Consider the following 27,640-nt stretch of genomic DNA (forward strand, 5'->3'; position numbering starts at 1 on the left):
GTGCCTTTCAAAAATTTGCTGGCTGCATTTTAGATAAATAAAAATTTAAAAATTATACTTAAACATTTGTTCATTTTGGTTATTTAATTTTCAATTAATCACAAATACTTTTGAACTGTTTCTGAGATCCCTAAATGATTTTGTAATTTCTTATTTTACTTTTCCTAAAAATGTTTCACAGTTTTCAGTTTTCTCTGTTTTCTTATTGAATATGAATTTTACTGATAAAAATTTTGGAATTACAGTAGAGTTCCTCAAATTTGAACATTTGGGGGGTGTACATGACATTTCTCACTCCTCAAATTGAAACAATATTTTCAAAAACGTAACGGAAGTCATGTGAAATGCAGTTTCCCCAAATTAAGAGTAACTTTAGAGAATATATCAATGTAATTTGTTGTATTATTATTATTATTAATCGTATCGAGATATATTCATTACAAAGGTAATCATTTTACAATGTCAATATCCCATGTTAGAAGAATCTGCTAGTCCGTTTGTACACTCGCCCAGGAGCGCCTTCCCCGCATTGTGGATGCTTCTTCCATGCTCCCGGAGTTGTTGGGCGTAGGCGGTGCATTATATTACGTTATTAACATATGAAAATTGCCTAAATTAGACATTCAGATCATTGCACCGGGCGGGACTCGAACTCACAACAGTAAGTTGAGCCAGGGAATCCATCCGCCCAAGAGCAAACGGTCTTACCTATTGCGCCACTGATTCCCCAATAATAATTTGTTGTGAAGTATATAGAATTTATTGCGGAAGTTAATAATAATACGATAATAATGGGGAAACACCAGAGAAAAATAGTTCTACAGTAGAGTCTCGCTATAGTCCATATTTGGTTCCAGATTTGACACTTGGGTCGCACTAGTCCATGCCATTTTTTAAAATTTTCAACGACTTTTACTATTGAAATTGCTCGACGGCTTCCACTTTCTTTGCGATTGTAGTACTTGTCCTCGCTCTCTTCATTATGGATAACAATTATCACAACTACTCAATAAATTTTGCCAAATGTGTTGTTTCGATTCCTCAGATTGACTTATGGGGGGGTACTCAGAACAATAAAAGTCGCTAACTTTGTCTCTTTGGTCAGAAAATTGATCAGAAGAAATTCTGCTCTTCTAATCAGATTATTAGCAAGTGCAAGAAGAAGAGGTCGTCTTTAAGATGTATGGATGAAATGTCCGCTAGGACACTCTCTAAAACATATCCAAAAATGAAATGCATTGATGGTCTGGTTCTTCAGATATTCCTAAATGAGTGGTTTCTGGAGGAGAAGGATAGACGTTGGGGTGAAATTGAAGTGACATTTGGATTCCTTGGATCAACTTATGGGGGGGTACTCAGAACATTCCAAGTCGATATCTTCATTAGTTTGTCCAGAAAATTGGATAGAAGGATTTCTGTAATTTTTTCCTTGCGTTTAACATTTTAATATTCTTGCAAAAGTCGATGAATAAAAAAAAGTAAGATGTCCAAAAAAAAAGTTTCTTCTACAAATTATACCCTTTGAGTTCCTCTAACGAACAGTCCAAGTGCGAGAATTGTGGGTCACTCCTGGTCCCAGCAGTAGATGGTCAAAAATGATGCTGCAAAAAGTGTCTTCTTCGACATAAATGGTTCTGGATGACCATGATTTACCCATAGCCAATTACATATACCAGATTCTGAAAGCTAATGAATCAAGCTTTCCAACAATAGTTCACTCATCCAATTATGTTCATCAGGAGCTGAGATATACTACTCCAAACTTTTATCTCTTCTACTGACAGAATATATGAACTCATCTAATATAACCTTAAGTTACGCTCTTTTTAAAAGATCTTCAGATAAAGTAAAAAGGGTAGAAATAAGCCCACGCATTTTGTACAACAAAATTGTTTTCTTTTTTTTCTAGACTACCTTATATGAAAAGTATTTAATAGTATAAACATTTCTCAACTTAATGCATTTACACTGGAGTCGCACTGTAATTCTATAAAAGTTTTTCTAGAGAATAACACCCCTTTAATTATTTGTATATTGAGAGGCATTTTTAAATGACCTATTCAGTTCAAAAATTTTTTTCCTTGAATTTTGCTGTATATTTTAAAATTTATTTCCTAAATTAAAATTTTGTCCTAAAAAATGAATAAAATTCAGTCTGAGAAACACGTTGATTGAAAAAGTGTTTACTGGAGCAACACAACAGTAATTAATCGCATTTTCAAGCAGATCTATTATGCAATAACACATCCAAGAGGTTCATCTGCAACAATGTATTTTTCTTTGTGAGACGTAACAAGCACCAGGCGTCTCCATTCACTCATGAAACTGCTCTCTGTACATCTTTCATAAACATTTTATGGCAAAATTAATCGTGAGAAGAAAACGATTAGTAATGTCTCTGGCAGAATTTCTCGAGGGTATCAAACTTTTATGCTCCAAATGGTGTATATCATTTTCTTACGTTCAGAGGGAAGCCATCAAGCATGAAAAATCTTTAAATATACTCAAGAGCGTGATTTATTGGTTAATTGAAAATGAAAATTGTAATGAAATGACGATTTTGCCATTAATTTCAATTTCACACCAACTAATCTGTGACGATCGGACAGTGTAAATTTTCGAACGTTTGGAAGTGAAGTGCATGACAAAAGGAGACATTTGAATTAATTAGATTAACTGTGCTTTATGTGATATTTGGTTTCTTGTTAATTCTTGATGACAATTGTTTGTATATCTATTTGTTTGTCTCACACTCCAATCTATTTGTAACTTGTAGCGCGCACAAGAGAAATATACTTCGTTGAAAACTTTCACTGATTGCTTTGGATTGGTGTTGTTCATGGGCGCACAAAAAAAAATAAAATAGTAAAACAACAAGGTGCCTCTTGATGATCACCCATTTAAGAGCAAATGGTTGTTATTGTTCACGACAATGACCAAGAAAGGAAGAAAATTGCATATAAAGTGCACAAGAAGTTAACAAATTTTGTGCCTTGAATACATGATACGGGACAAATGATCGAGGCAAATAATGTCTCACAAAAGACAGTCCGATATGACTTCATTTACATATAAGACACTTTCTTTGTATATTACACAGAATTCCTTACTCCGTGGGTCAGACGTGTATCACATACGATGCCATCAATGCCGCTTACGTCGATGCTAGGAAAAGAATACGTGAGTATCCGTTAAATTGACTTTACTCTTTTATTTCTTATTTCAGGAATTTGTTGGGAATTGTTAGATACTTGAATGTAAAAGATCTTTAGAATTCTTATTTTGTGATTTATTACCGTCACATATTAAATATTTAGAAAAAAGTGATGATAAGCTTTCATTTCTTTGAGCTTAATTCTTTAAGGAAAAAATGATGAAGGATTATATCCTCGTTAGGTTCTCGTTTCAACTGGTTTTAACCATATAGCCATACTAAAAACCAGAACAGAAACAGTGAAAACCAACGATTTTGGGAGACATTTCATTGGTTTTTTACCTGATTATTTTATAAGATTTTTATTTCTCCCCAATTCCCCTTTTATCTCTCTAATAAATAACATTAATCTGAGATTTTTTCCGATCTTAGGAATAAATTGAAATCTTTAGACAAAAGATTAGTCCATTTTCCTAAGTTTCGAACTTGGTAACGAATAATTGATTGCAGTGATTTTTTGTCAATCCTCCAGATAAATCTTATTGTTTCAAAGTCAATTTTTTTTCAAATATCGTCTATGAAAAAAATTATAAGTTAAGCTATACCATAGGGAAACCTTAAGTTTGAAACTTGTGTTAGCTTCTGTTATCAGGGGTGAAATCTGATCACATCAAATAAGGCCTATACTCCGTTTTGATATTGATACTGATTTTTCTGGTCATCCAGTTGGAAATTTCTATGTAGCACAAATGCTTTTAAGGGAGAACGAAAAAAAGATATATTGTCGATTTTCAGTTTCGGTCAGATGGACGACAGATTCTCCTCCTTCCATTATTTTGGAACACTCCCAAATTTTGCTTTCTCAATAGACTCACCTCTTTATGACATGAATCAGGCTAAAATTTTAATGGATTTAATATGTTGGTTTAAGACCTTTTAATCAAGAAGAATTGACTCCCTTCTATACCCCTAACCCGAACTATAGGGACCCAAAGTGGTGATCTTGATCCTCTTCTAATTGTTCAAATGTGATATCCAAAAGTGATAATAAGGGTCTCCTGAAATACTACAATTCTTTAGAACACTGGAACTTTATGGGAAAACATCTACGAGCGCTTTAATCGAGAAATGGATTTTCGAAAATTTATTCTAAAATATTTTTAAAATTAGATGAAGTTCTAGGAGTATTGATAGTATTTTGAAGCTGAAACCGATACATGTTCAACAATTAGCCGCACTTCTTTAACGATGTACCAAGACCTGACCTATAACACAGTGCAACAAAATGAAACTTTTTTTCTTGGGATGGAAAATAATGAGTATTTTCTTGTTCCTTGGTGTATCCTGAACATATCTCCTGAAGAAACTTGTGGTCCATCACGTCAAGTTTCTGAGATATCTTAAGAAAAATATCTTTAAGAAATTTTACGAAATATTTGAAAAAAATTGTTTATAATCAATTACGGTACATCCTAGGATGTTGGTATCAAAGGATATCTCAAGGATGTGTAGAGGAGGATTCAAAGACAATTTTCCTTGAACATCGCATATCCCTATTCCTTCATTTTTTAGATTTGTCTTATAAACTCCTAAATATCCTCCAAATACATGAAAAGGATGCGTGGGACGACTTGAATCCTTTACAAAAATACTCTCTTGAATATCATAGGGTCGTAAAATATACCGTTATCCAGAAATTACGTATTTGAATGACTTATGAACCACAGAATTTTCTCTCAAAAATTTATTATTTTATTTCATATCTTCTACAAATAAATTCTAATGTCTCATAAGTTTAATTTTCTTTGTAATCCACCATCCAGCACATTTATACCAAAAGAGAATCAAGATTCTTGCTTTTGTCCCATTTTTTGTAAGGTACAGCGAATTGATGGTATTTTTCTCCGTGCTCATCTGATTCTGTTGATTTTTGTCTTAAAAAACATCAAAGTGACAATACAGGAAGTGGATTTTCAGTGATATATTCACATCCACTATTTTAAATGCTGAAATCATTTTTTGCACAAGATTTCCGATAATTTCTGTTCTGGTGCCTCCCAAACAATTGCGAATTGCATTTTTGACCGACTCTCACGCAATTTTTTTTTTTTCATTTGGCAGCAGAGAATTTGTGAAAATTGAATCCTTTTCCAACTTTCGGATGTCAGGATCCGTGAAAACATCTTCTTCCATTTTTGCGATGCCGAGTTTTGGAATAACTTCCTTCAAACGCTTGAGAGCCGCTTGCTCGTAATTTAGGGATTTTATAAAACTCTTTACAATTCCCAATTTTATGTGGAATTGTGGTAACATAATTTTGTCCTTTTTGTGAGACCTTTAATGTGCGCCCTTACTCATCAAATTCGGTCAAATGACAGAAGATATGATGTTTTGAATTTCGTTAACTTTGACCCCTCATAGCTCGGGTCAGGTGTAATCGATCGACTTAATTTTTTTTTTGTTTGATAGGGATAATCTGCAGCTATAACATGCTAACCATACTAAAATTTCCGCCCGCTGCACAAAGGTATTTTTGAGTTATTTTATTTAGTGAATTGAAAAACCTTCATTTTGATAATACCGCCACTAGCGGTGGTTTTATGAACTTGGGACGTTAGAATGGGAAGTGGTATTTTACGAGAGCTTTCCAAAACGCCTTCATTTTTTAAATTCTGACAATTAGAACCGGAAGTTATGGCCATTTTAAGAAATTTTTTTGGACCCTTATAGTTCGGGTCAGGGGGGTCGGGGGACCTTAAGTTTGGAAATGATCGAAAGCCCTAAGGTCCAGCTATAACATACTAAAATTTGAGAGCGATCGATGCCATATCGAAGTCTTATTGGTTTATAGTGCATGTTGTTAATATAAGAAATAAAATAATGAATTTTTGAGAGAAAATTCTGTGGTTCATAAGTCATTCAAATACGTAATTTCTGGATAACGGTATATTTTACGTCCCTATGATATTTAGGAGACAATTTTTGCAAAGGATTCAAGTCGTCCCACACATCCCTTTCATGGATTTGGAGGATATTTAGGGGTTTATGAAACAAATCTAAAAAATGAAAGGATAGGGATATGCGATGTTCAAGGAAGATTGTCCTTGAATCCTCCTCTACACATCCTTGAGTTATCCTTTGATACCAACATCTTAGGATGTACCGTTATTTATTATAATATAAACAACTTTATTTCAAATATTCGAAAAAAATTCTTAAAGATTTTTTTCTTAAGATATCGCAGAAACTTGAGGTGATGGACCACAAGTTTCTTTCAGTTCAGGACATACCAAGAAACAAGAAAATACTCATTATTTTCCATCCCATTTTTGGCTGTTGCACAGTGTAATCAAAATGTAGATTTTCAAAATTTCGTTGTTGCATACCTAGACTTATATATTTAGACCATATATTAATATATTGCCCAAAATCCAGAACGCCAAAATCCCGATTGGGTAGAAATTCGAATGGGTCAAAATCCCGAAAAGCCAAAATCTCGAAAGCCAAAATCCCGAAAAGCCAATATCGCTAATAGATCAAAATTCCGAAACGTCAAAATCCCAAAAAGCGGAAAGATCATGATCACCTTGCTCGATGTAATTCTTTTATCTTCGAAATTCAACTCACAATCTTATTTGCCAAAGGGTAACTCATATTGAGAAACCCTTATCAATTTTCCGAGAAACGCTTCGTGAAGAATTCCAAGAATTACATCTCTAAACCCGAGGAACCCAAAAATTGCCTTAAGAAACCTAAGAAATTTATTTTGTGCGTCGAGAAACCCTAAAATAATCGCAAAATCCGAGAAACCCAAGGATTGCATCGCAAAATTCGAGAAACCAGAAACCATTATCAGTGAAAATGGGAGTGATATACTATGTTTAGTACTGGCTTGATCTAAAGTACTCGTTTTCTTATTCTATAGCTATTCTATATACATAGCTTCTTATTATAGCTTTAAAATTGAATTTTTTTTCTCACAGAGCCTTTTCCTAATATATTTTAGCGTCAGAATTGGTCTGTAGAGCTAAATTATATCATAGTAAGGTCGAGTTAAATTTTAAAATATGAGAAAAATTCTCTATTTTAATCCTTTAAGGACGAGAAGGTCAAAAAATGAGCGTCTAAAAAAATCACTTTTTCTGACTTTTAGACTAAAACATAGCTTGAAAAGGCCGTAGAAAAATTTCATTTTTGGGTCACCGGTGACCCAATCGTCCTTAAAGTGTTAAAGCTGTCTTTATTTAAAGGTACCCCACTGCCCACTAATACAAGATTTTTTGTAGGATTAGAATAAAAATTTTAAAGAAAGATAATTTTAAAAGACATTATTAGAGAGAAATTCTTTATTTTTATAATCTATCTATTAAACAAAAATTTCACTGATAAACTTATTTTCACTGCAACCGTCAAGGTGTCACCTGAGTAACTTCGTTCCGTGCGCACTGTAGATTAATAAAATGCTTTAGCGGCTCAACTCCATCGTGTTCACGAGTTTGAACATTCTACATAATATTCTCTTTGCCGTAATTTTGTTTAATGTGTACTGGTTCACAACTGATTTCAAAGGATTTGATACTGAAAACAAAAAATGTCTTCAGTGATGCTAAACAAAATACATAATTGTCGGCGAAAAATGATAAAGGAAATGTACAAAAATATTGAAAGACACATGTATTGATTTTTAAGCTTTTGACTTAAACATTGTAAATAATGTTTTTCATAAAGTACTATGCCAAATAGAAATTAAATAATTTATCTATAGTTTATGTATTTAGCTGCAAGAAATATAAAATATTAATGACAGAAAATATAGTAAAATAGTTGTATGAATTATTTATGTAATATTCTGCCTACAGTCTTTATTAAACTACTCTATGATCTTTCTACACTATAGATTAATGTGTGTTAAATCATTTTTAATTGTGTTAAAATTTATTAGATTACGTTTTGCATACTATTTTTAAAAGTTAACGAAAACATTTTCTGTTGCTTTTCAAGCAAGTTCTTTTTTGAAAAGCACTTGCCACTGTTACTGTACGTGTTTGAAATTTCCAATCAGTTCCTGAAGTGCATATAACCACGTAAGAAGACAAAAATAAGTCGCCAGAAGTTTTATTGCACTGACAAGTGGTTAGGAATTTTATTTGAGAAAAACTTGGGGAGAAAAAGTGTCTTAAATCCCTTTCTTAAACGCTCCAAATAATTCACTTAGAGTGTCACTTTCATTCGATCGAAACTTCCGTGGCTTCTTTTATTCAACTCAATCTTTCTCTCATTCACTTGAGTGAATTTATTTTCTAAAGTCCCACCATATATCGGATGGTACATTGAGAAGAGTAAAAGAAATTGAGAAGAAAAAAAAAGATTTTGAAAGTGAGAAGTCAGAAAATCACATTCTCCCTTTCGCGGAAATGCATTCACTTCTAAAATGATATCGCATTTAATTCTAGATGTATCGCAGCCAAAAGGTGACTGGAAGCCGGAAGATATTGCCACAGTTGGAGAATTGCTTCTGGACATATCCATTCAATTGGCGCGCACGTAAGTACACGTTGTAATGCCTTCTGTATTATTTTCTAACATCAACAATGTGGCATTTAGTGGGAAATTTTCTCGATTAATGCACTCCAAATTGGTGCTTATTCAATTCAAGAACTGGCCTAAGAGATAAGCTCTTTGTGCACATGGTCAATTCAGGTGCACGCGCCTACTTGAAAAGGTGTCAGAAATTGAACACAAATGAATCTCGAAATAATTATTTCAAGTGTCATACAATCCAACAGTGTTAAGTGTACCCTTCTTGTTTAACACATCTCACATACATTTCATTGGCTAAATATCTTGACTTTCATGAATGAAATTTGCACTACTTTTACAGCCATTCAGTACCATTGTGTGCTAATTGTTATACTACATATATAATAGTATGTCTCTCGCTTATTCTTTCCGAATGGCGAATTTATGATGAGCGCAATATGCCTCCTCATTGTCTCATATGTCGTCAATCTCGCGGTAAAACCGCATGTTGATGAATTGAATATCATCGTGAGTGACGCGCATCTTGTAACGTTTATTGTGAAATGGTTTACCTCAACGAATAATTAGAATGCAATTTATCAAGTTGGCCACCCAAAAAAAGACTGACATAATGGAGTTGTGTTGATGTTTTAAATCCTTCTTGGGTGCATTTCAACAGCACAATTGCAAAACATTTGCACTTGTTTGTTAATGAACTAACTGGAAGATTAAAAGGTTCTCAATAAGTTTATTTTTTTAAATTGTGAAGATATTTGAAATGTAAAATGTAAATGTAAAAAGACCTTCAGGGGAAAGTGAGGGGCACCTTCGAATTGGGGAACTTTTGAAATTAGACTTTTTCCTTCTATTTTTGAAAATCAATTGTAATTTAGCTTTACATTTGGTTTGTGGAGCTAAATTATATCACAATAAGATCGAATTACATTTAAAAATAGGAAACAAATGCCTAATTTTAAATGTACCCCAATTAAAAGGTGCCCTACTTCCCCATAGCGATTTTTTTGTGCACTATTTTGAGGATTAAGTGTCCAGACCTTCCAGACATTATTAATATCGATCTCAATATTCAATTTTTTTTAAAGAGAATAATGCATTATATATATATATATATATATATATATATATATATATATATATATATATATATATATATATCATATTAAAATGCCTAAAGTGCATTAGATTAAATTCAAAGTGTTCAGGATGCTACAAAATCATTTTCATCCTTATTTTACTTTGGAACCTAACGTTACACTTCAGTTACGCAATATTTATCTGCACGCTCAAATAGGACTTTCAATAGATAATGTCACTATTTATTTTTAATTTTCAACTTTATATGAAAAATATTAGAAAGATTTTTTTTTGAGAAAGATGTAAACACTTTAATGCAAACAATATTCTTCAACCCTGGGACAATTGAACGAAAAGAAATTTGTAATGCAAAGTGCGCGTGTAGGACGTCTTCAGTCTTCAGTCTTTACTTTTACTTCGGCAATTCCTCATATATAAGGGGCCAAAAATTAAAAATTTTTCTTTAAAAAGACATATTGTAAAGAAATTTCTACTAGTGTGTAGAGGCCATTAGCCATAAGATAGATAATTATTAAGCTCATGAAACGAGATGAGAAATGGTAAGTTAGCTCTTTGCAAACAAAGAGAAATTCGCATCGTTTAAAGGTTCACTCTGTGTGAACCATGCCTACATTCCCCTACATCAACAATCTAAAGGGATCCTTCTCGATAATCAAAAAATAAATTGTCCCGGGTTCAAAAACCATTGATCAAAAAAAGAAAAACTAATATTGTTTATACGCTTTAGTGTTGTTATAAATCAGCAGTGTAACACTTTGCCAATATTCCTAATTAAACACATTGAGATTGATAATATAGAACTATAATTATGAATCTTGTCTTGACTTTGTTTTATAGAAGATTGTTGTGTTCAAGGTTATCAGGTTCTTTCAGTATATAAAATCATTTTTTCATCTTATTAACGTGTTCCATATAAAATAAGAACTGACCCTTTTTTCCTCTATGTCAATTTTAAATTTAACATTATACGGACTTCAAACCTAAGGCTTAGCCATCTGGCTTAACTCCTCTATTTCCTTATCAGGCATGATTTCTTAGGAAATTGTTGTTTAGAATTGGAGATGAAAGGCAAATGATCCATTAGATTTTGAAAAATCAATAAAATTGCTTGTTATTTAGATTTTTGAGACCTTCGGGAACTGGGCTAAGCCTCTAGTCTGAAGCCGGCATTACACTACTACAGTATTATTATCTTAATAACCCCTGAGCTTAAATTAAAACACAATGATGATTACGAGTCTTAATGCAGCATTATTGAATATTGAAATTTGGTTAAAGATTGTTATAACAATTTTCGTTAAATTATTATTTTTTATTCTCTATAAATACCTTCTTCAAATTTCGTAAGGCTTTTGCGAAACTTTCAAAGAGAGTAATCTCAGATTTATTCACAACTTTTTAAAGGTGTAATCAAAAGATCACTTGCCATATAGACACAATAATTTACAACAATCCATTTCAAAGAATATATGGGCTGCTGCTGAGAAGAAAGAAGCGCTACAGATAATCGAAATCGTAAATCTACGTTGAAAATTTCGTCATTTAGTGATATTTTAAATAGGATTTTCTGTCAGATTTTTGTAGATATTGCAATTATAAGTCATAAATCATTGCCACTGAAGACGTTCATATATGCGTCAATTGATTGTTAAATCTCTTTTATTTATCTTGTTTTGTGAGAAATGATGCAAAAAGACTACCATCATTTTGCAACAAAACAAGTGAAAACAAATCCATTTAGCATTAAGAGTTTATAATCATCCTTTTTTGGTGTGTTCACGTGTCTTTTTTGCGCTAGAGTATGACAAAGAAAATATTTGGTGAAAAATTGCATCAATTCATCACCTTGGGTATTTTGACTCAAATTTATTATTGAACACTTTTCACAATATCTCGTTATTAAGAGTTTTTTCTTCTATAATATCTGTCTTGTATAAATTGTGCCTCGTGCTAGTGGTAAATCATTATGAGCTTCTGACAGATTTAAAAAGACATAGATTGACTTTACATGTCGCACCAGCTTCTTATGCAAATTTGTCTTTATTAATTTGAAGCAAATTAACCATGTCACTGATCAATGATTATAGGTATGTGGTGCCTCCAATATTGAATACAAGTAGCCAGTCAATATTTCTCTTTAACTAAAATAATAAATCTCCGATGAATTTGCAATTTCGTGCAAATGAGCTCAGTGGTGTATTTTGTTAAATGCCAATCGTAAAAATTTCATTGTTGACTTTCACTCCGATAAATCTGATTGGTTTGAAAAATAAACGAACTCAGGCGATAGCCAATATACCGGGAGTGATTTCTGAAGAATTATTTATTTTATTCACCACACAATATCTTATTATTATTATCCAATTATCAATTCGAGCTGCTGCATCATGCTCATACGGGAGACACTCTCTTTCGGAACGGTGTGTGGCTAAATTATAACTAATATAGCCAAATGGGAGGGAAGATTTGAGTATTTATGCACTTTTTTGACTTCCACCATCAATATTTATATTTGCAAATGTGCACATGGCATGGAGTTTATCGCCATCAGGCTTTTAGGTATATTTTCAATCAGAGTGGCGATTGGCGTAGATTAGAGATAAGATCACTGAGCCATGATGCCAGAGTTGTGTAATTAGTGGTCATTCGATTTTTGTGTAAAAATTGAGATATTGAAATAAATTGAGAAATGGCAATTTTTCTTTAAGATTTACGGATGGAAAATTACATGGTTTGCGTGATATCGATAAGTGACATTAATGGAATTCGTGCCAAGAATCCTAATAATGTATATTAACGAAGGCATAATTTATGTATTTTCTTGAAATTATAACCCCCACTGACCAAAGATCTTTAAATGGTTATGAACTAGTCAAATTCATCACTTTCTATACTCAAAGAAATTGAATCTTAATCTAGAAAAGCTTCCCTTATTACTTCCAACTCATTAATTTGCCTGGTTTTCATGTGAGTAAAATATGCGCAGTACTCTCAAAAGAGATTTCATTAGAAACTTCATATCTTCGAGTTGGACATCAAGATTGGGAACTGGATGCGATATTTAACACATGAAGACAATCTGGTTTTGAACCTCTAACTTCACATAGGCTATACATTGAATTAATTATATTCATCAGGATGGAAAATAAAAATTCTTTACTTTTCTCTTGGTAGATGGATTTCTTGGAATCTTCCTCAGTTGATCTCTTAAAACTCAATGATATATCGTTAAAATAGTTCAAAGAAAATTATTCAATGGATCTTTGAAAAGCACTTGAATTTTCGTGTTTGGAAAGTTTTCGCTACGAGATGAGGTAAAAAAAAGCAAGAAATTCCCATGGAAAAATTGTTTCATCTTACGGAAATGTGCAACAAGAGTATAAGAAAAGGTCATTGGTGCCATTTGTTGCACCTAAAATTACTTTCCCTCTTGCACCATGCATTTCCGCAATATACATTGCTATTATCATAATTTCGGTTTCTATTGTTTTGACGGAAGACTGTACGACAATAATTTGATTTTCACACTAAAATGGTGTCAAGATCATTCACAAGTGCACTGAATATGATAATGATGGGTATTGTGGAGCTCAGATGAGATGAACAGATCATTTTAATAAGTATATACTGCACATAAACAGAATACTTTCATATTATTTTCTTCCCGCGTAAAATGTGTAAAGCATAGGTCTGAGACTGATGATTAACTTTTCATCACAAGAGAAATGAGTTTTTGCATAAGAAGTTTATATGAAAATTTAGTGTTTACGATGAGAATTTCGCACCATGCTGCAGTTTTACTGTCATTTGACCCAATTAATATGTAAGAAAATGTGGGAAACTATAAATTTGCAACGTGACTACTCTACAAAATTAAAAAAAAAATACATTTTTAATAAAAGTTTTATTGAGATACACGTAAATTTTATGTTAAATTGAGCACTCAGTAATTAATATAATAGCTTTGAAAGTCATAATTCTAAAAAAAAACATTTAGCAATATTTTTACGATTTGAAATACATAATACTTTTAGACTTTAACAATGCAGAATGTGACTTTAACAATGAATGGCAAGGTAATTAATTTAGGGTTCATTTCACAATGTAGCTATATGCTCCCGTAAAATTAGGAAATTATATGATTTATTGGATGAATTTAATTAACATTTTAAGTTTTTTTGCAAAATGACTGAAATTTACTATATTACTACTCAATTCTATTTATATTTGTTTATTTAATTTTTATCCAATAACTACATATTTAGATTTTTTTCTCGACTCAAAAACGGCATTTTCCTCAAAATCCGCAGTGGTTCTTTTACGGTAGTGGAAAACGCGCTACCTTCGGACGACTCAAGCTTCGAACAATCCGCTTTTAAGCGCTCGAACTCTAACAAGAGAGAGAGAGCAGTTTTGACAATCCAATTTTTTTCAAATTCGGACCATCCTGGCTGTTAAACGGTAAGAGATATTGACTTCCGGTCTTCGGTGACCCCCCGCAATTCAACATTCTCTCGCGAACTAACTTACCGAATCACCCCTTTCATCCCTTCCAAAAACATGATTTTTTGACTTATCTCAAAATTGGCTCAAGCGATTTTAATTATTTTCGGATATGTTTTGTAGTTAGTCCTGCTGACTATTCCGGCCTTCGACACCTTTCACCGGAAAAATCGCCATCTTGAATTACTCAAGGTCAAAGACCTAATTTTCGCCCGCGTTGGGCAATTAATTAATTAAAGGTTAATGATTTTTTGAAACCCTTTTCTTGAAAAAGTTTTAACTTCAAGATGCTTTTGTGGTGATTTATTGACAAATTTAACTCGACAATAATTATATATTCACCAGAAAAATTTGCGAAAATTTTGAGCTCCTTCTCGGGAGTTTTACTGTATGGATCAATTAATTTTCCTACGACCATATAGGGGAAATGATTTTTTACAAATTAATTTTTCTTAAAAAAACTATCCTCAAAATATTTGATTTTTTTGCTATTGATCAGTAACATTGAGTACTACATTACCTTCCACTTTTACGTTAAACTTTTTTGTTTTAAATAATTAAAATGTTACAACATTTTCAAAATTAAATAAAACTAGTTAAGCTCAAAATTGAGTGTTCATTTTTCAGGGAATATAATACTCCACAATACTGCACGAAAATAGAATTGCAATTCATTGAGACTGCGAAACTGTTAAGTGTCCAAAAGTTCAAATTTGAAACGTCCCAGCGTACACAGTTAGCTAAAAAAGGCAACATTTTCAGCATATTTTTGCTGAAAATGTTACCCTTTTTAGCTAACTGAGCTCGCTGGAGTCTCAATCCAATAAAGGACGCTAACAATTTTCTTCTCATTCAAAATTTATTTTCTCTTAATTTTTGGACACTTATCCAATTCTGAGGTCCTCCTCGTCCTTTTCTCCTTCGCACTTTAATGTCCTTACCACACAATTGTCAATCTACCACGGGGTGATGGTAGCACTCACTCCACTCGCTAGTCACTCACCAAGCACACACAAAATCACTCACTAAAACCCACAAAATCACTCAAAACTCAATTAAAAACACTAAATAAAATCACTAAAAACCAAATTTAATTAAACTAAAACCACAAGTTATAGGTTATTATAAAAAGTACACTAACACGAAATTGTTTATGTTTTAACCCAACTGTATGGTCTGGTCTATCTAGCAAGTGGAGATGGTAGTAAAGCGTGTCCACGATAAGATTGTTCCAAATGATTTGATATTTTTATGACAGATGTCACTAACTCCGCATTTTCGTTGTATGTAAACATTGTAACAGTATTTTTACCTTTCTTTTGGTAAAACTCTCATAAAATTCTGTTTACTTTTCACTGAGATCCGAAATAATAATGGAAAAGAGAAAGGAACTAATCGTGTATACGTATCTAAAAAATCCTGGAATCAATTACGCGGACCTTGGAAAACTCACAAATATCTCACGCCAGACCGTCCGGAGGGTGATTCTTCAATTCTTAGTCAGTAAAACCACTGCCCAGAAATCTGGATGTGGAAAAAATCGGGGTATTGGAGATCGAAATTTGAAGAAAAAGGTGATCATGAGCCACAAGAACAATCCTTCGACATCTGAGAGGGATATGGTTAAAATAACTTAAATGTTCTCCCAGTCTTGTGCACAAAATCAAACAGAGGAATGGACTGAATATTTTTAAGGCCCAAGCAGCCCCTCATCGCATGAATGCACAAAGTCAGTGAGCTAAAACACAAGCTCGAAGGCTGCACGATAAGATGATGTTTGGCTTTAGTGGATGCATCTTGATAGATGATAAAACATACGTAAAAGGAGACTTCAAACAATTACCAGAACAGCAATATAACACCGCAAAGTCTCGCACAAGATATAAGAAAAAGTACAGGTTCAAAAATTATGAAAAGTTTCCAAAGAAATACATGGTTTGGATGGCGATCTGCTAATGTGGACGTCAGATCAAGGCGTTTTTCATGCATGGCAACATGAGTTCGTCAATTATATCACGGAGTGCCTCCAAAAACGCCTGTTGCCTCTATACAGATGCTATAACATACCCCCATCTTCTGCCCAGATTTGACATCGTGCCATTTCTCAAAAGCAATCAAAGAATGGTACGAGGAGACCGACGTTCATTATGTACCCAAGGAGATGAATCCGCCAAACATTCCAAATCTCCGTGTAGTTGAAACATATTGGGGTATTATCAAATATGATCTGAAGAAGAAGGCTAAACGCGTCAACAGCATCGAGGATTTGAAGAAAAAACGGAATTAAAGAACCAAGAACCGCGGTTATGATCTTGTACAGATCTCACTTGTTTTTAATATTATGTAAACTTCATTTTTAAAAGCATTATTCTGGGGAACAATCTTATCGTGAACACGCTTTAGATTTTCACGTGAGGAGGGGTACGCTGACTTCAGAATGAATATGCTCGTATTCCGTGCCTTTTACGTGCAGGTTGCACATTGTGTTCTTCCGTCTAAGGCTGACCTTGAGAATCTGATTTTTTAAATACATCTTTTTTTTTATTAAAATAAATGTCGAAGACATTTTGGGTAAAAAGAATATTATCATAAGTCCTAAGTCTTAACACAAAACGATAGTCAACGTAGAAGTACGTGCATAGAGTAAGTGTGCCAAATTCCGCCCAGCTTGCAATTACGGCCACCTTTTTTGTTCCTTGAATTTCCATGAATTTTTAGTTTTTACTTACTCTAAAGATAATACAATGCAAAAGAATAGCAAAAAATGTAGCTTCGACAAGCGAGATGACGCGAAAAAGATATTGGAAAAATTTACGAAAGGCAAGGAACTATGAGAATGAAGGTGGCCGAAATAGGGCACCAAAGCTATGTCTACATTTTTATTCATTTTAAAATGTATTAAGAATGATTTTAGAGTAAATAAAGACGATAAACTGTCTACAAGGTCCTAAGCAACACTCCTTAAGTAGAGGGAATGAAAAAAATCAATTTCTATTAAAAAGGGACAGATAATCCTAACCGGCTTATGTAGGTGAGATTCTTAACGTGAGCTAACTCAGAGTGCATGCAAATTCGATTTAGAGCTGAAGTTGGGAGACGCCATTCAATTATCTTGAATCAAATTCGTGAAATTATACAAATTTTGTATTTAAACCAAAATATCAAGGATTTGGATGAACTAGCACAAAAGTGATATATGGGTGAAATGTAGACCAGAATGTTCTCTATAATTTTCCTATAGAACATGATCTCATCGATTACTCAGAAGTCAAGATAAGCGAGGTTTTTTGTTTCTTAACTTGTTTTTTCATCCAGAGTTCCCCAAGTAGTCATTTGTTGAACTTCAACTATATCAAAGAATTGTTGTCTTTTGTGGGACTTTCCATTCAAAACCCTATTTTAAGTGTCTTGGTGGAGTAGAGGCAGTCAAATTGGCATCTGAGTGATTTCAAAGCGTTATTATGGGAAAAATCAATTTTTTCACACTTAAACGGCAAAATCGGAGTGATAGCGTAGTCTGAGTGGAAAATGATGTATGGACAAAATGTAGAGACAAATCTCCTCTACAATTATGTTGAAGTAATCATCAAAATCGGTTCAGCGACAGTCGAGATAATTGAGGTTATGTGATATTGAAATTGGTTTTTCGACTGTGGTGCCCCTGGTGTTGGTCCCACGAAGTTCAAATATTCTAGAAAGTTGTAGCATTTGGTGAGATCTTTCGTTTAAGCCCTCATTCATCAAAATCGGTCACATAGAACCGGAGATATGATTTTTTGAATTTTGTGAAATTTGACCCCTCATATCTCCGGTTCTGTTTTAACCACAGTGCACATTTGCACCATTTTGGAAACGTCTCAGACTGGACTACAACATACTAAAATTTCATTAACTTGCACAATGCCGTTTTTGAGAAAAATGACTTTGAATTTCGATGAATTTTGACGCTATCACAGCGCCACCTGTGGTGACTTTTTGAACTTCCATCTGAAAGTGCTCATCGAGACGAAACCAAAAAGGTAAAATTTAGGCCGCTATGTTAATTAGAACCGGAGATAGAGGCCGGTCAATGTTCGAACTTTGACCCCTTATAGCTCAGGTCAGGGGTTATGGATCGACTTAAGGTTTTTTTTGTTTGATAGGTATAATCAACAGCTACAACATACTAAAATTTCAGCCCGATTGCATAAGGAATTTTTGAGTTATTTAACTTTTAAGATTTAAAAATTTTCTTTTTAATAATAGCGCCCCTAGCGGTGGTTTTATGAACTTTCGATGTTAGAAGGGGAAGTGGCATTTCATGAGAGCTTTCCAAAAAGCCCTCATTTTTTAAATTCTGACAATTAGAACAGGAGTTATGGCCATTTTAAGAATTTTTTTTGGACCCTTATAGCTCGGGTCAGGGGGGTCGGGGAACATTAAGTTTGGTATTGATGGAAAGCTCTAAGGCCCAGCTATAACATACTAAAATTTGAGCCCGCTCGATGCCATAGGGGCGGAGCTATTGAGAAAACAAAAAAAGGGGGGTCTTCAAAATGGTGGAAAGAGGGGTGGGGGGTGGGGGGTCAATGCACCACGTTGCAATTTTCATACGATATATAACCTTTGCAGAAAACCGCAAGTCGATATCTTTTTTAGTTTAGGAGCTATTAAGCTCCAAAGAGCGGCCGGACGGACGGACGGACGGACGGACGGGAACGGTTTTTAGCCATCCATATATTCGTGATCAGGAAGTGTCAAAACACATTCTGGCAAAGTTTGGGGCCGATCGGAGGACATGAGATTTTGTTAGGATTATAGTAGGTGAGATTGTTAAGAATCTCACCTAATATTACATTTCAAACTTGAGACTTCGGCGCTTGCATGCAACTATGCCGAAATTTGGCACACTTACCCTACATCATAAAATTTTGTATTCCACTAGCCTTATTCGAGAAGGTTTTTTAAGAGGTATTTTCGAAATCGGACATTCCTACAATATTCACTTATTCACGTCTATGATCAATTAGATAGAGGGTCCTTAGAATTCTAAGACCATTGGGTCATATTAATATTGCTGGGAATTTTACAAAAATATATGAAATTACATTTAAAATTTACATTACAATGATCAGCTTGATATCCCATCTTCTTAAATAAATTAAGTTAAAAATATTTTTTGTATAATTATTTTGGGGAATTTCCTAAAAAAACACGTATTGCAAAGGTGAAAATTGAAATACGAACCATAAAACGAACAAATCCATTTTTGATGCGACTTAAACATTGCATCATCCGCATCATCTCTAATGATGTTTTTGGAGACATCTAATCTCTTGATCTATTATATTCTTTTCTTTTTGTGTAAATTTTAACAACAATTGCCATCATGCTCTCAATCTTCACTTACGCAAAATATGGCAATTTTCCTCGCAACAAAACGCCCATTTGATACATTGTTGCTCTTAAATCCATTAATGTGAAGCAGCAAAAAAGTGAGAGTATTATATAGAAGAAATTTCCCCCTCAACCTGTTCATCACTTTTTTTCTATTTCTTCAACGCTTATTTTCAATTTAATACTGTAATTGTCCTACGCATCACGTGGACTTTGGTGTCAGCGGCAATTAGATGACTTGTACGCCTTAAGAAATGGAGGAGAAAATAGAAGAAATGATTTGAAGCAGGTGAGCAAATTGATGGGGAGATGTTATGTTTATAATGTTCAAAGTGATGACCACGGGATTGGTGAGAGTGTGGAGTGGAAAAAAGGATGGTTAGCACAAAAATGAGCATTGAGATGAGGTAATTTATTGCATATTACAACGACGACAGGGCGAGAGATATTTTCTAAGGCGATCAATTTTCTCTATTAAAAGTCGACAAGAAAATATCATTTCATGTATTGCCAATTTGCGAGTGCGATCGTGAAGAGTGTGAGGGTCTTAAGAGCCCATATCAAGTGTCTGAATCGGCAATTTGCCCCCTTTTTTATCCGCCACCTCACAGCTCCATTTACTTACTCCTTCGGCACTTAATTGAGCTGTTTGCTATTTTGCATGTTTTGTCTGATGCTGATGCAACATAGCGTTGGAATTCCAATTCGAGAAATTGCCACAAAGTGCCCCCGCAAGCTGAATTCTCTATTTTTACTTTTTTTGTATTTTTTTTCCTTCAGCTATGGATTGTCTTATGAGGATATCGAAAAGGGATTGCCTCATATTGATACTTCAAAGACTCTAATCCGGGAAGTTTGTCCACCCTTTCTATCTGGAGTAGATTGCAGACCTGGGAAATATCGCAGATTCGATGGACTCTGCAATAATCTCGATAATCCAACATGGGGAGCTGCAAATACACCATTCCAAAGGCTCGTGGGACCACTATATTCAGATGGAATTAATGCACCAAGGATCAGTGTTACAGGACACGAATTGCCCTATTCACGTGTTGTATCCAGAACAATGCATCCAGATGATGGATTCCATGATCATGCTGGAACTGTTATGGTGATCGCTTGGGGACAATTCATGGATCATGATTTCACACTCACGGCCACACCACTGGGTGAGTTAAGTAACTTCCTCAACAGATCTTGAAGCCAATTCAATATGGGATTATTTACGACGTTGCCCATGAAAGAGAGAAGGTGCAATTTTCCCCGGAAGTTGAGGGTGTATGACTTATTTAATGTATTGAATGGTTATTTTAGAGAAGATTGTGCAGCGCAGAAACCACATTCCAAATATATCTATCTATATAATTATTTCGCAAAATCTTAAATGATCCACTTGATTTAATTCACATAATTAATATTAAATATTAGTGAGAAAATTGCTGCAATTTCCGAACCTGATGAAACCACCAAGAGAAAAATTATCTTGCTGAAAATATTGTTCCTGCATCTGACACTAATTATCCTTTCAGGTTTTCATACCTCTCAATTCCAAAATGTCTCTATTAATTTTTCCATAAAACCACCACGAGACTCTTATAGGCTGTCGGTAATTTTTTTTGCCACAAAGAAATTAGAGAGCAATTTTCCTTTGAATGCTCTCGCAACACTATAAGACTTCGGGGTATTTTATCATCAGTGTCGCGCAATGATGCAAATCGCACGAGGGTTAATCATTCATTGCGTTAGCATTCTTGCATTTGAAATTTTACTTTTAAAATGGCGAGCATTTCGTGCCAATAGTGAAATTCTGCGGTTGAGATTGCGAAATTAACGAAATTTGCATTTGCAGATCCGATCAATCGCAATGATCCTGAGGAGTGCTGCAAGCGACCACCACATCTCAAGCATCCCTACTGCAATGAGATCCGCATTCCTGATGACGACTACTTCTACAGGTTGTTCAACGTCAAATGCATTGACTTTGTTAGGGGCTTCCCATCACCCAGGCCAGGATGTCGCCTTGGATCTCGTCAGCAGTTTAACACCCTCACAGGAGTCATTGATGGAAATACAATTTATGGAGTCACAGAGAAATTCGCTAGGAAGTTGAGGGCTGGGTTTGGAGGACTTCTGCGAATGAATCCCGTCTTTGCGGAATATGGATTGAAGGATATGCTTCCACTTAAGCTTGACATCCCGGATGAGGGATGCACAAGACCCAACAAGAGTATGTTCTGCTTTGAAGCTGGTGAGATTCGTGTCAATGAACAACTTGTGTTGACCTGTATGCACACACTCATGGCCAGACAGCACAACAAACTTGCAACTGAACTAGCTCAAATTAATCCACATTGGGACGATGAAACACTATTCCAGGTAAAATAATAATTACTAACATTAATTTCTCAATAAGTTTAAATTAATTTCTAAAGAGTTTTTAAGAATTATTACTCTAAAAAAAAGTGTTGTTAACCCATTCAGTCAATGTACCAGAAATACTTGAGATAGAAAATTCATATTTTGGGATTAGTTTCCTACAGATTAATAGATAAATTTTTTGAAAAGAAAAAAAATTAATCCATTATGGGGGCCCGGGGATCCGCCCTCAAACACGCGTCTTAACGGTCACTGAATTTAAATTCTGTACATTAATTTATTACAAACTATTGATTTAAATAGAGTAACTATCCAAGAAAACAAATTTACAACTAGAATTTAAATCAGGAAAGAGGAAAGAGGCCAATTTTAACAAATTCGATAGGATGTCGAATTTTCCGTCCGCCATTTTGAACAAAAATTTTGCATGACTTTCCGAGAAGCGAGAAAAGAACAACATAATGTATTAGGTGAGATTCTTAACAATCTCACCTACTATAATCCTAACAAAATTTCATGTCGTCCGATCGACCTCAAATTTGACCAAAATGTGTTTCGCCTCTTCCTGATCACGAATATATATATGGCTATTTTACGTTCCCGGCCGGCCGGCCGGCCGCTCTTTGGAGCTTAATAGCTCCTAAACTAAAAAAGATATCGACTTGCGGTTTTCGGCAAAGGTTATATATCGGGTGAAAATTGCAACTTGGTGCATTGACCCCCCACCCCCCACCCCTCCTTCCGCCATTTTGAAGACCCCCCTTCTTTTGTTTTCTCAATAGCTCCGCCCCTATGGCATCGAGCGGGCTCAAATTTTAGTATGTTATAGCTGGGCCTTAGAGCTTTTCATCAATACCAAACTTAAGGTCCCCCGACCCCCCTGACCCGAGCTATAAGGGTCCAAAAAAAATTTCTTAAAATGGCCATAACTCCGGTTCTAATTGTCAGAATTTAAAAAGTGAGAGCTTTTTGGAAAGCTCTCGTGAAATGCCACTTCCCCTTCTAACATCGCAAGTTCATAAAACCACCGCTAGGGGCGCTATTATTAAAAAGAAAATTTTTAAATCTTATAAGTTAAATAACTCAAAAATTCCATTGTGCATCGGGCTGAAATTTTAGTATGTTGTAGCCGTTGATTATACCTATCAAACAAAAAAAACCTTAAGTCGATCCATAACCCCTGACCCGAGCTATAAGGGGTCAAAGTTCGAACATTGACCGGCCTCTATCTCCGGTTCTAATTAACATAGCGACCTAAATTTTACCTTTTTGGTTTCGTCTCGATGAGCACTTTCAGATGGAAGTTCAAAAAGTCACCACAGGTGGCGCTGTGATAGCGTCAAAATTCATCGAAATTCAAAGTCACTTTTCTCAAAAACGGCATTGTGCAAGTTAATGAAATTTTAGTATGTTGTAGTCCAGTCTAGGACGTTTCCAAAATGGTGCAAATGCGCGCTGTGGTTAAAACAGAACCGGAGGTATGAGGGGTCACAAAGTTCACAAAATTCAAAAAATCATATCTCCGGTTCTATGTGACCGATTTTGATGAATGAGGGCTTAAACGAAAGATCTCACCAAATACTACAACTTTCTAGAACATTTGAACTTCGTGGGACCAACACCAGGGGCGCCACGGTCGAAAAACCAATTTCAATATCACATAACCTCAATTATCTCGACTGTCGCTGAACCGATTTTGATGATTACTTCGATATAATTGTAGAGGACATTTGTCTCTACATTTTGTCCATACATCATTTTCCGCTCAGACTACGCTATCACTCCGATTTTGCCGTTTAAGTGTGAAAAAATTGATTTTTCCCATAATAACGCATTGAAATCACTCAGATGCCAATTTGACTGCCTCTACTCCACCGAGACACTTAAAATATGGTTTTAAATGGAAAGTCCCACAAAATACAACAATTCTTTGATATAGTTGAAGTTCAACAAATGACTACTTGGGGCACTCTGGATGAAAAAAACAAGTTAAGAAACAAAAAACCTCGCTTATCTTGGCTTCTGAGTAATCGATGAGATCATGTTCTATAGGAAAATTATAGAGTACATTCTGGTCTACATTTCACCCATATATCACTTTTGTGCCAGTTCATCCCAATCCTTGATATTTTGGTTTAAATACAAAATTTGTATAATTTCACTAATTTTATTCAAGATAACTGAATGGCGACTCACAATTTCAGCTCTAAATCGAATTTGCATGCACTCCGAGTTAGCTCACGTTAAGAATCTCACCTACATAAGCCGGTTAGGATTATCTGTCCCTTTCCATCTCTATCGGGCTATTTTTTCTAAGTAATTGAAGGATTAAAGTAACTAAAGATCCATTCCCGACAGAAATTCGAATATCAATTGCGCAGAAATAAATCATCTAAAATCAGTCAATTTGCGTATGATGTATAATACCATGGTAAGGAATGGGTTAAGGGGACAAACGGATGCTGTTCAAATTTCGTTAAGAGAATATTGCTTATCACTTGACAACCCTTTTTCTTACATTTTATCTTTCTTATATCTTTTTTTTGCATTTTTTCTAGCTTTTTCATATTCTGTATGGAAGAGCATTCGTATGGCCTCTACACACTAGAGAAATTTATGTCCATATTGAAGCAAATTCCCTAAGCTTGTGCAAGATAAACTATTCAATATGGACATAAATTTCTCTAGAGTGTAGTGGCCATTAGTCATAAAAGTATATTTGAAATAGGAAAATATGGATAGAAGCAGCTATTTGTCTAATTTATGCACTAAGAAATTTACCCTCAGTTAAGCTACCATTATTTTATTATCACAATAAAACTACTTTCTGTTCGTAGGAAGCCAGACGCATCAACATAGCTATTATTCAACACATTACATACAATGAATTCCTGCCTATACTCCTGGGCAAGGAAGTGATGGAGAAATTTGGACTGGTTCTACAGAAGGAAGGTTATTGGGATGGATATGATGGACACATCAATCCAGCCATCATCGATGCCTTCGCTGCAGCTGCCTTCCGTTTCGGTCATTCCCTCCTACCAACAGCCGTTGAACGGTGGTCTAAGGCTCACAAATTTATAGCATCGAAGAGGCTGTCCGATCTTATCAGACGTCCTTATGATTTGTACAGAGCTGGAGTGTTTGATGAGTATTTCATGGGACTGATGAATCAAGTGGCTCAAGCCATGGATGATTCCATCACACAAGAGGTAACAAACCATCTCTTCAAGAAGGAGGGTAATCGCTTTGGCATGGACTTGGTGTCCTTCAATATGCAACGAGGAAGAGAATTCGGTTTGCCCGGATATATGGAGTTCAGGAAGTTCTGCGGATTGCCAACATCACACACGTGGGAGGAAATGTTCGGTTCGATGCCCAATGACACAATTCGACGATACGAGAGTATTTTCCAGTAAGTTTTTTTTTTTCTCTTTTTTCATGTTTTTATTTAATGACCAAAGATACTAAAAAAGATAATCTAAATTTCTATTTAATGAGTTTATGGAAATTTATCACCCAATATCAATATTATTAATAACATTTATTTCATTATCATATGTAGTTCGTAATAGGCCATAGAGAAAATCAATCATTTTTGCGCGCCAATCTTCTCATTAAGCTTAATTAAATGGCGATGTTGATGAGCTTTTTTGCAAAAAAAAAACAAACTTTTATCTCAACTAGTTTTCACAGCATATATTTAGTATTTAGAGTACTTCTGCTAATTCAAAGAAGAAGGAAATGTTACATTTTTTTTAGAGGTTTCTTTTTTTATTCACCGTTGAAATCTCTTTCAAAATGAAGTATTGCTCATCCAAAATTGGATTTCTCTTTGAAATGTTGATTACGATTGATCAATTAAATTAATTTTCCAGTCAAATGAAATAGTAAATCAGGCAATGCGGTTTACATTGCCAAAATCATGATGATTTCCAAGAACATGATGATCTTTAGCGTGATCTTTGACAAAATTGTGGGAATCATAAGATCGGTATCATTAAGCAATCAGAGATCATGTCAACTCCATTCATTTATCTCGCTGATCCATTGTGTAACACAGAGGATCACAGTGTGATCGATGATGTATGACCCGTGTGAGACATTTTGCTGCATTGTTCTTGGCAAATTTATCCCCATCGAAAATTCACACCTGACACATTGCTGTGTGTGGTTGCTTTTTTGTCGTCAATTAGGCATCCTGCTGACATTGATTTATGGTCTGGTGGAGTTTCCGAGAGATCACTGCCTGGCTCGATGCTGGGTCCCACTTTCGCTTGCGTCATCGCCACACAGATGAGCTACTCACGAAGAGGCGATCGCTTCTGGTACGAATTGCCAAATCAGCCTTCATCCTTCACACCCGAACAACTGCAGGAAATCAGGAAGATCAAACTGTCACGACTGATCTGTGACAATACTGATCTCATTGACACCATCCAAATTTACCCGATGGTCCTGCCTGATCATGAGATGTAAGTTGCATATTGAAATTATTTTTTGCTCTTCTTTGGTGCCAGAATTAGATGACTTTCCTTTTTGCAGAAATCCCCGTGTGCCATGTAAGAGTGGAATTATTCCATCAATCGATCTGACTAAGTGGGCAGATTATGGACATTCACCAGACTATTCACCTCATCAATATGTAAGACAGATGCTTTTCCCCTAAAGAATTATTGCGCCAATTGATTGATTGTTTCAGTACTTTTTCCCCTTTTCTTTGCTTACGTTACTTAAAATGATGGATGCTCTTTCTTCTATATAAAATTTCACAAAATCTTCAGAGAGTATGCTCGATCTTTAAATCTTCATAGTTTTTTTTAGCCTAAAATTTTACCGGATTGTTTATTTTTAAATTAAAAAAAAACATTTGCTGGATTGGTTGTTGACAGTTTGATTGAAGATTTTAAAGAACGGAAAGATATTTTGCCTTCGGTTTTAATTTTGCACAAGAAAAGAAATTTGGATCAGTAAAAACTTATTTGCCAATTATGATAAAATGATCAGTATTCGATACGGGAAATTTTTTTGAAGAGAATTCAAAGTATTTAGAGAAATTTAGGTATTTGAAAATAATAAATTGTTTGTCAATGGTAGAAAAATTTAAAAAATTAAGTTGTTGAAACTATGGATGTGACATAACTTATACTAAGAACAACATTTTGGATCGTCTCGCAAAAGTTTTTGATTTTAAATAATTTATTTTATGACATAAGAACTGATTTCCCTTAATAAGTTGGTAGAGATTCTTTTAAATCTCAGCCCAATCGTTTGAATATTACTTGCCTACAATTTATATGATGTTCACTCGGCATCAAATTATAAATTTGGGATTTTAAACTAATTTTTGATAAAAATAAAGATTATTTAGAATTTTATGCAAACCAATTTCGACTTTATGAAAATGGTTCGATTAATTTCGAATTAAGAAATTGCAAACTTAAGACAAAGAACAATAATAATTTTACAAAAAATGCAGATCTCTTGTGTCTTTTGGCAACTTGTTGATTGTCAGTTTTTTACTGACCAAACCTAATGTCTAAAACGCCGTACTATTTTCAAAAAATTTAGTCTCTCTACCGACTATTTTCGAAA

The 27,640-nt window shown here is 34.5% G+C and overlaps 1 protein-coding gene across 1 annotated transcript in view; it reads left to right on the forward strand.

Moving 5' to 3' along the window:
- Positions 1 to 27,640, forward strand: part of LOC129799392 (peroxidase) — a 49,662-nt gene that overhangs the window by 20,529 nt on the left and 1,493 nt on the right. Inside the window, exons 3-9 of the mRNA XM_055843234.1 lie at positions 3,101 to 3,180; positions 8,608 to 8,698; positions 20,450 to 20,838; positions 21,519 to 22,045; positions 24,883 to 25,460; positions 26,242 to 26,520; positions 26,591 to 26,690. Coding sequence (XP_055699209.1) covers positions 3,101 to 3,180; positions 8,608 to 8,698; positions 20,450 to 20,838; positions 21,519 to 22,045; positions 24,883 to 25,460; positions 26,242 to 26,520; positions 26,591 to 26,690 — 2,044 coding nt within the window. The remainder of the gene's footprint in view (positions 1 to 3,100; positions 3,181 to 8,607; positions 8,699 to 20,449; positions 20,839 to 21,518; positions 22,046 to 24,882; positions 25,461 to 26,241; positions 26,521 to 26,590; positions 26,691 to 27,640) is intronic.

Source organism: Phlebotomus papatasi, chromosome 1 (assembly GCF_024763615.1).
Source record: "Phlebotomus papatasi isolate M1 chromosome 1, Ppap_2.1, whole genome shotgun sequence".
NCBI classification, from domain to species: domain Eukaryota; kingdom Metazoa; phylum Arthropoda; class Insecta; order Diptera; family Psychodidae; genus Phlebotomus; species Phlebotomus papatasi.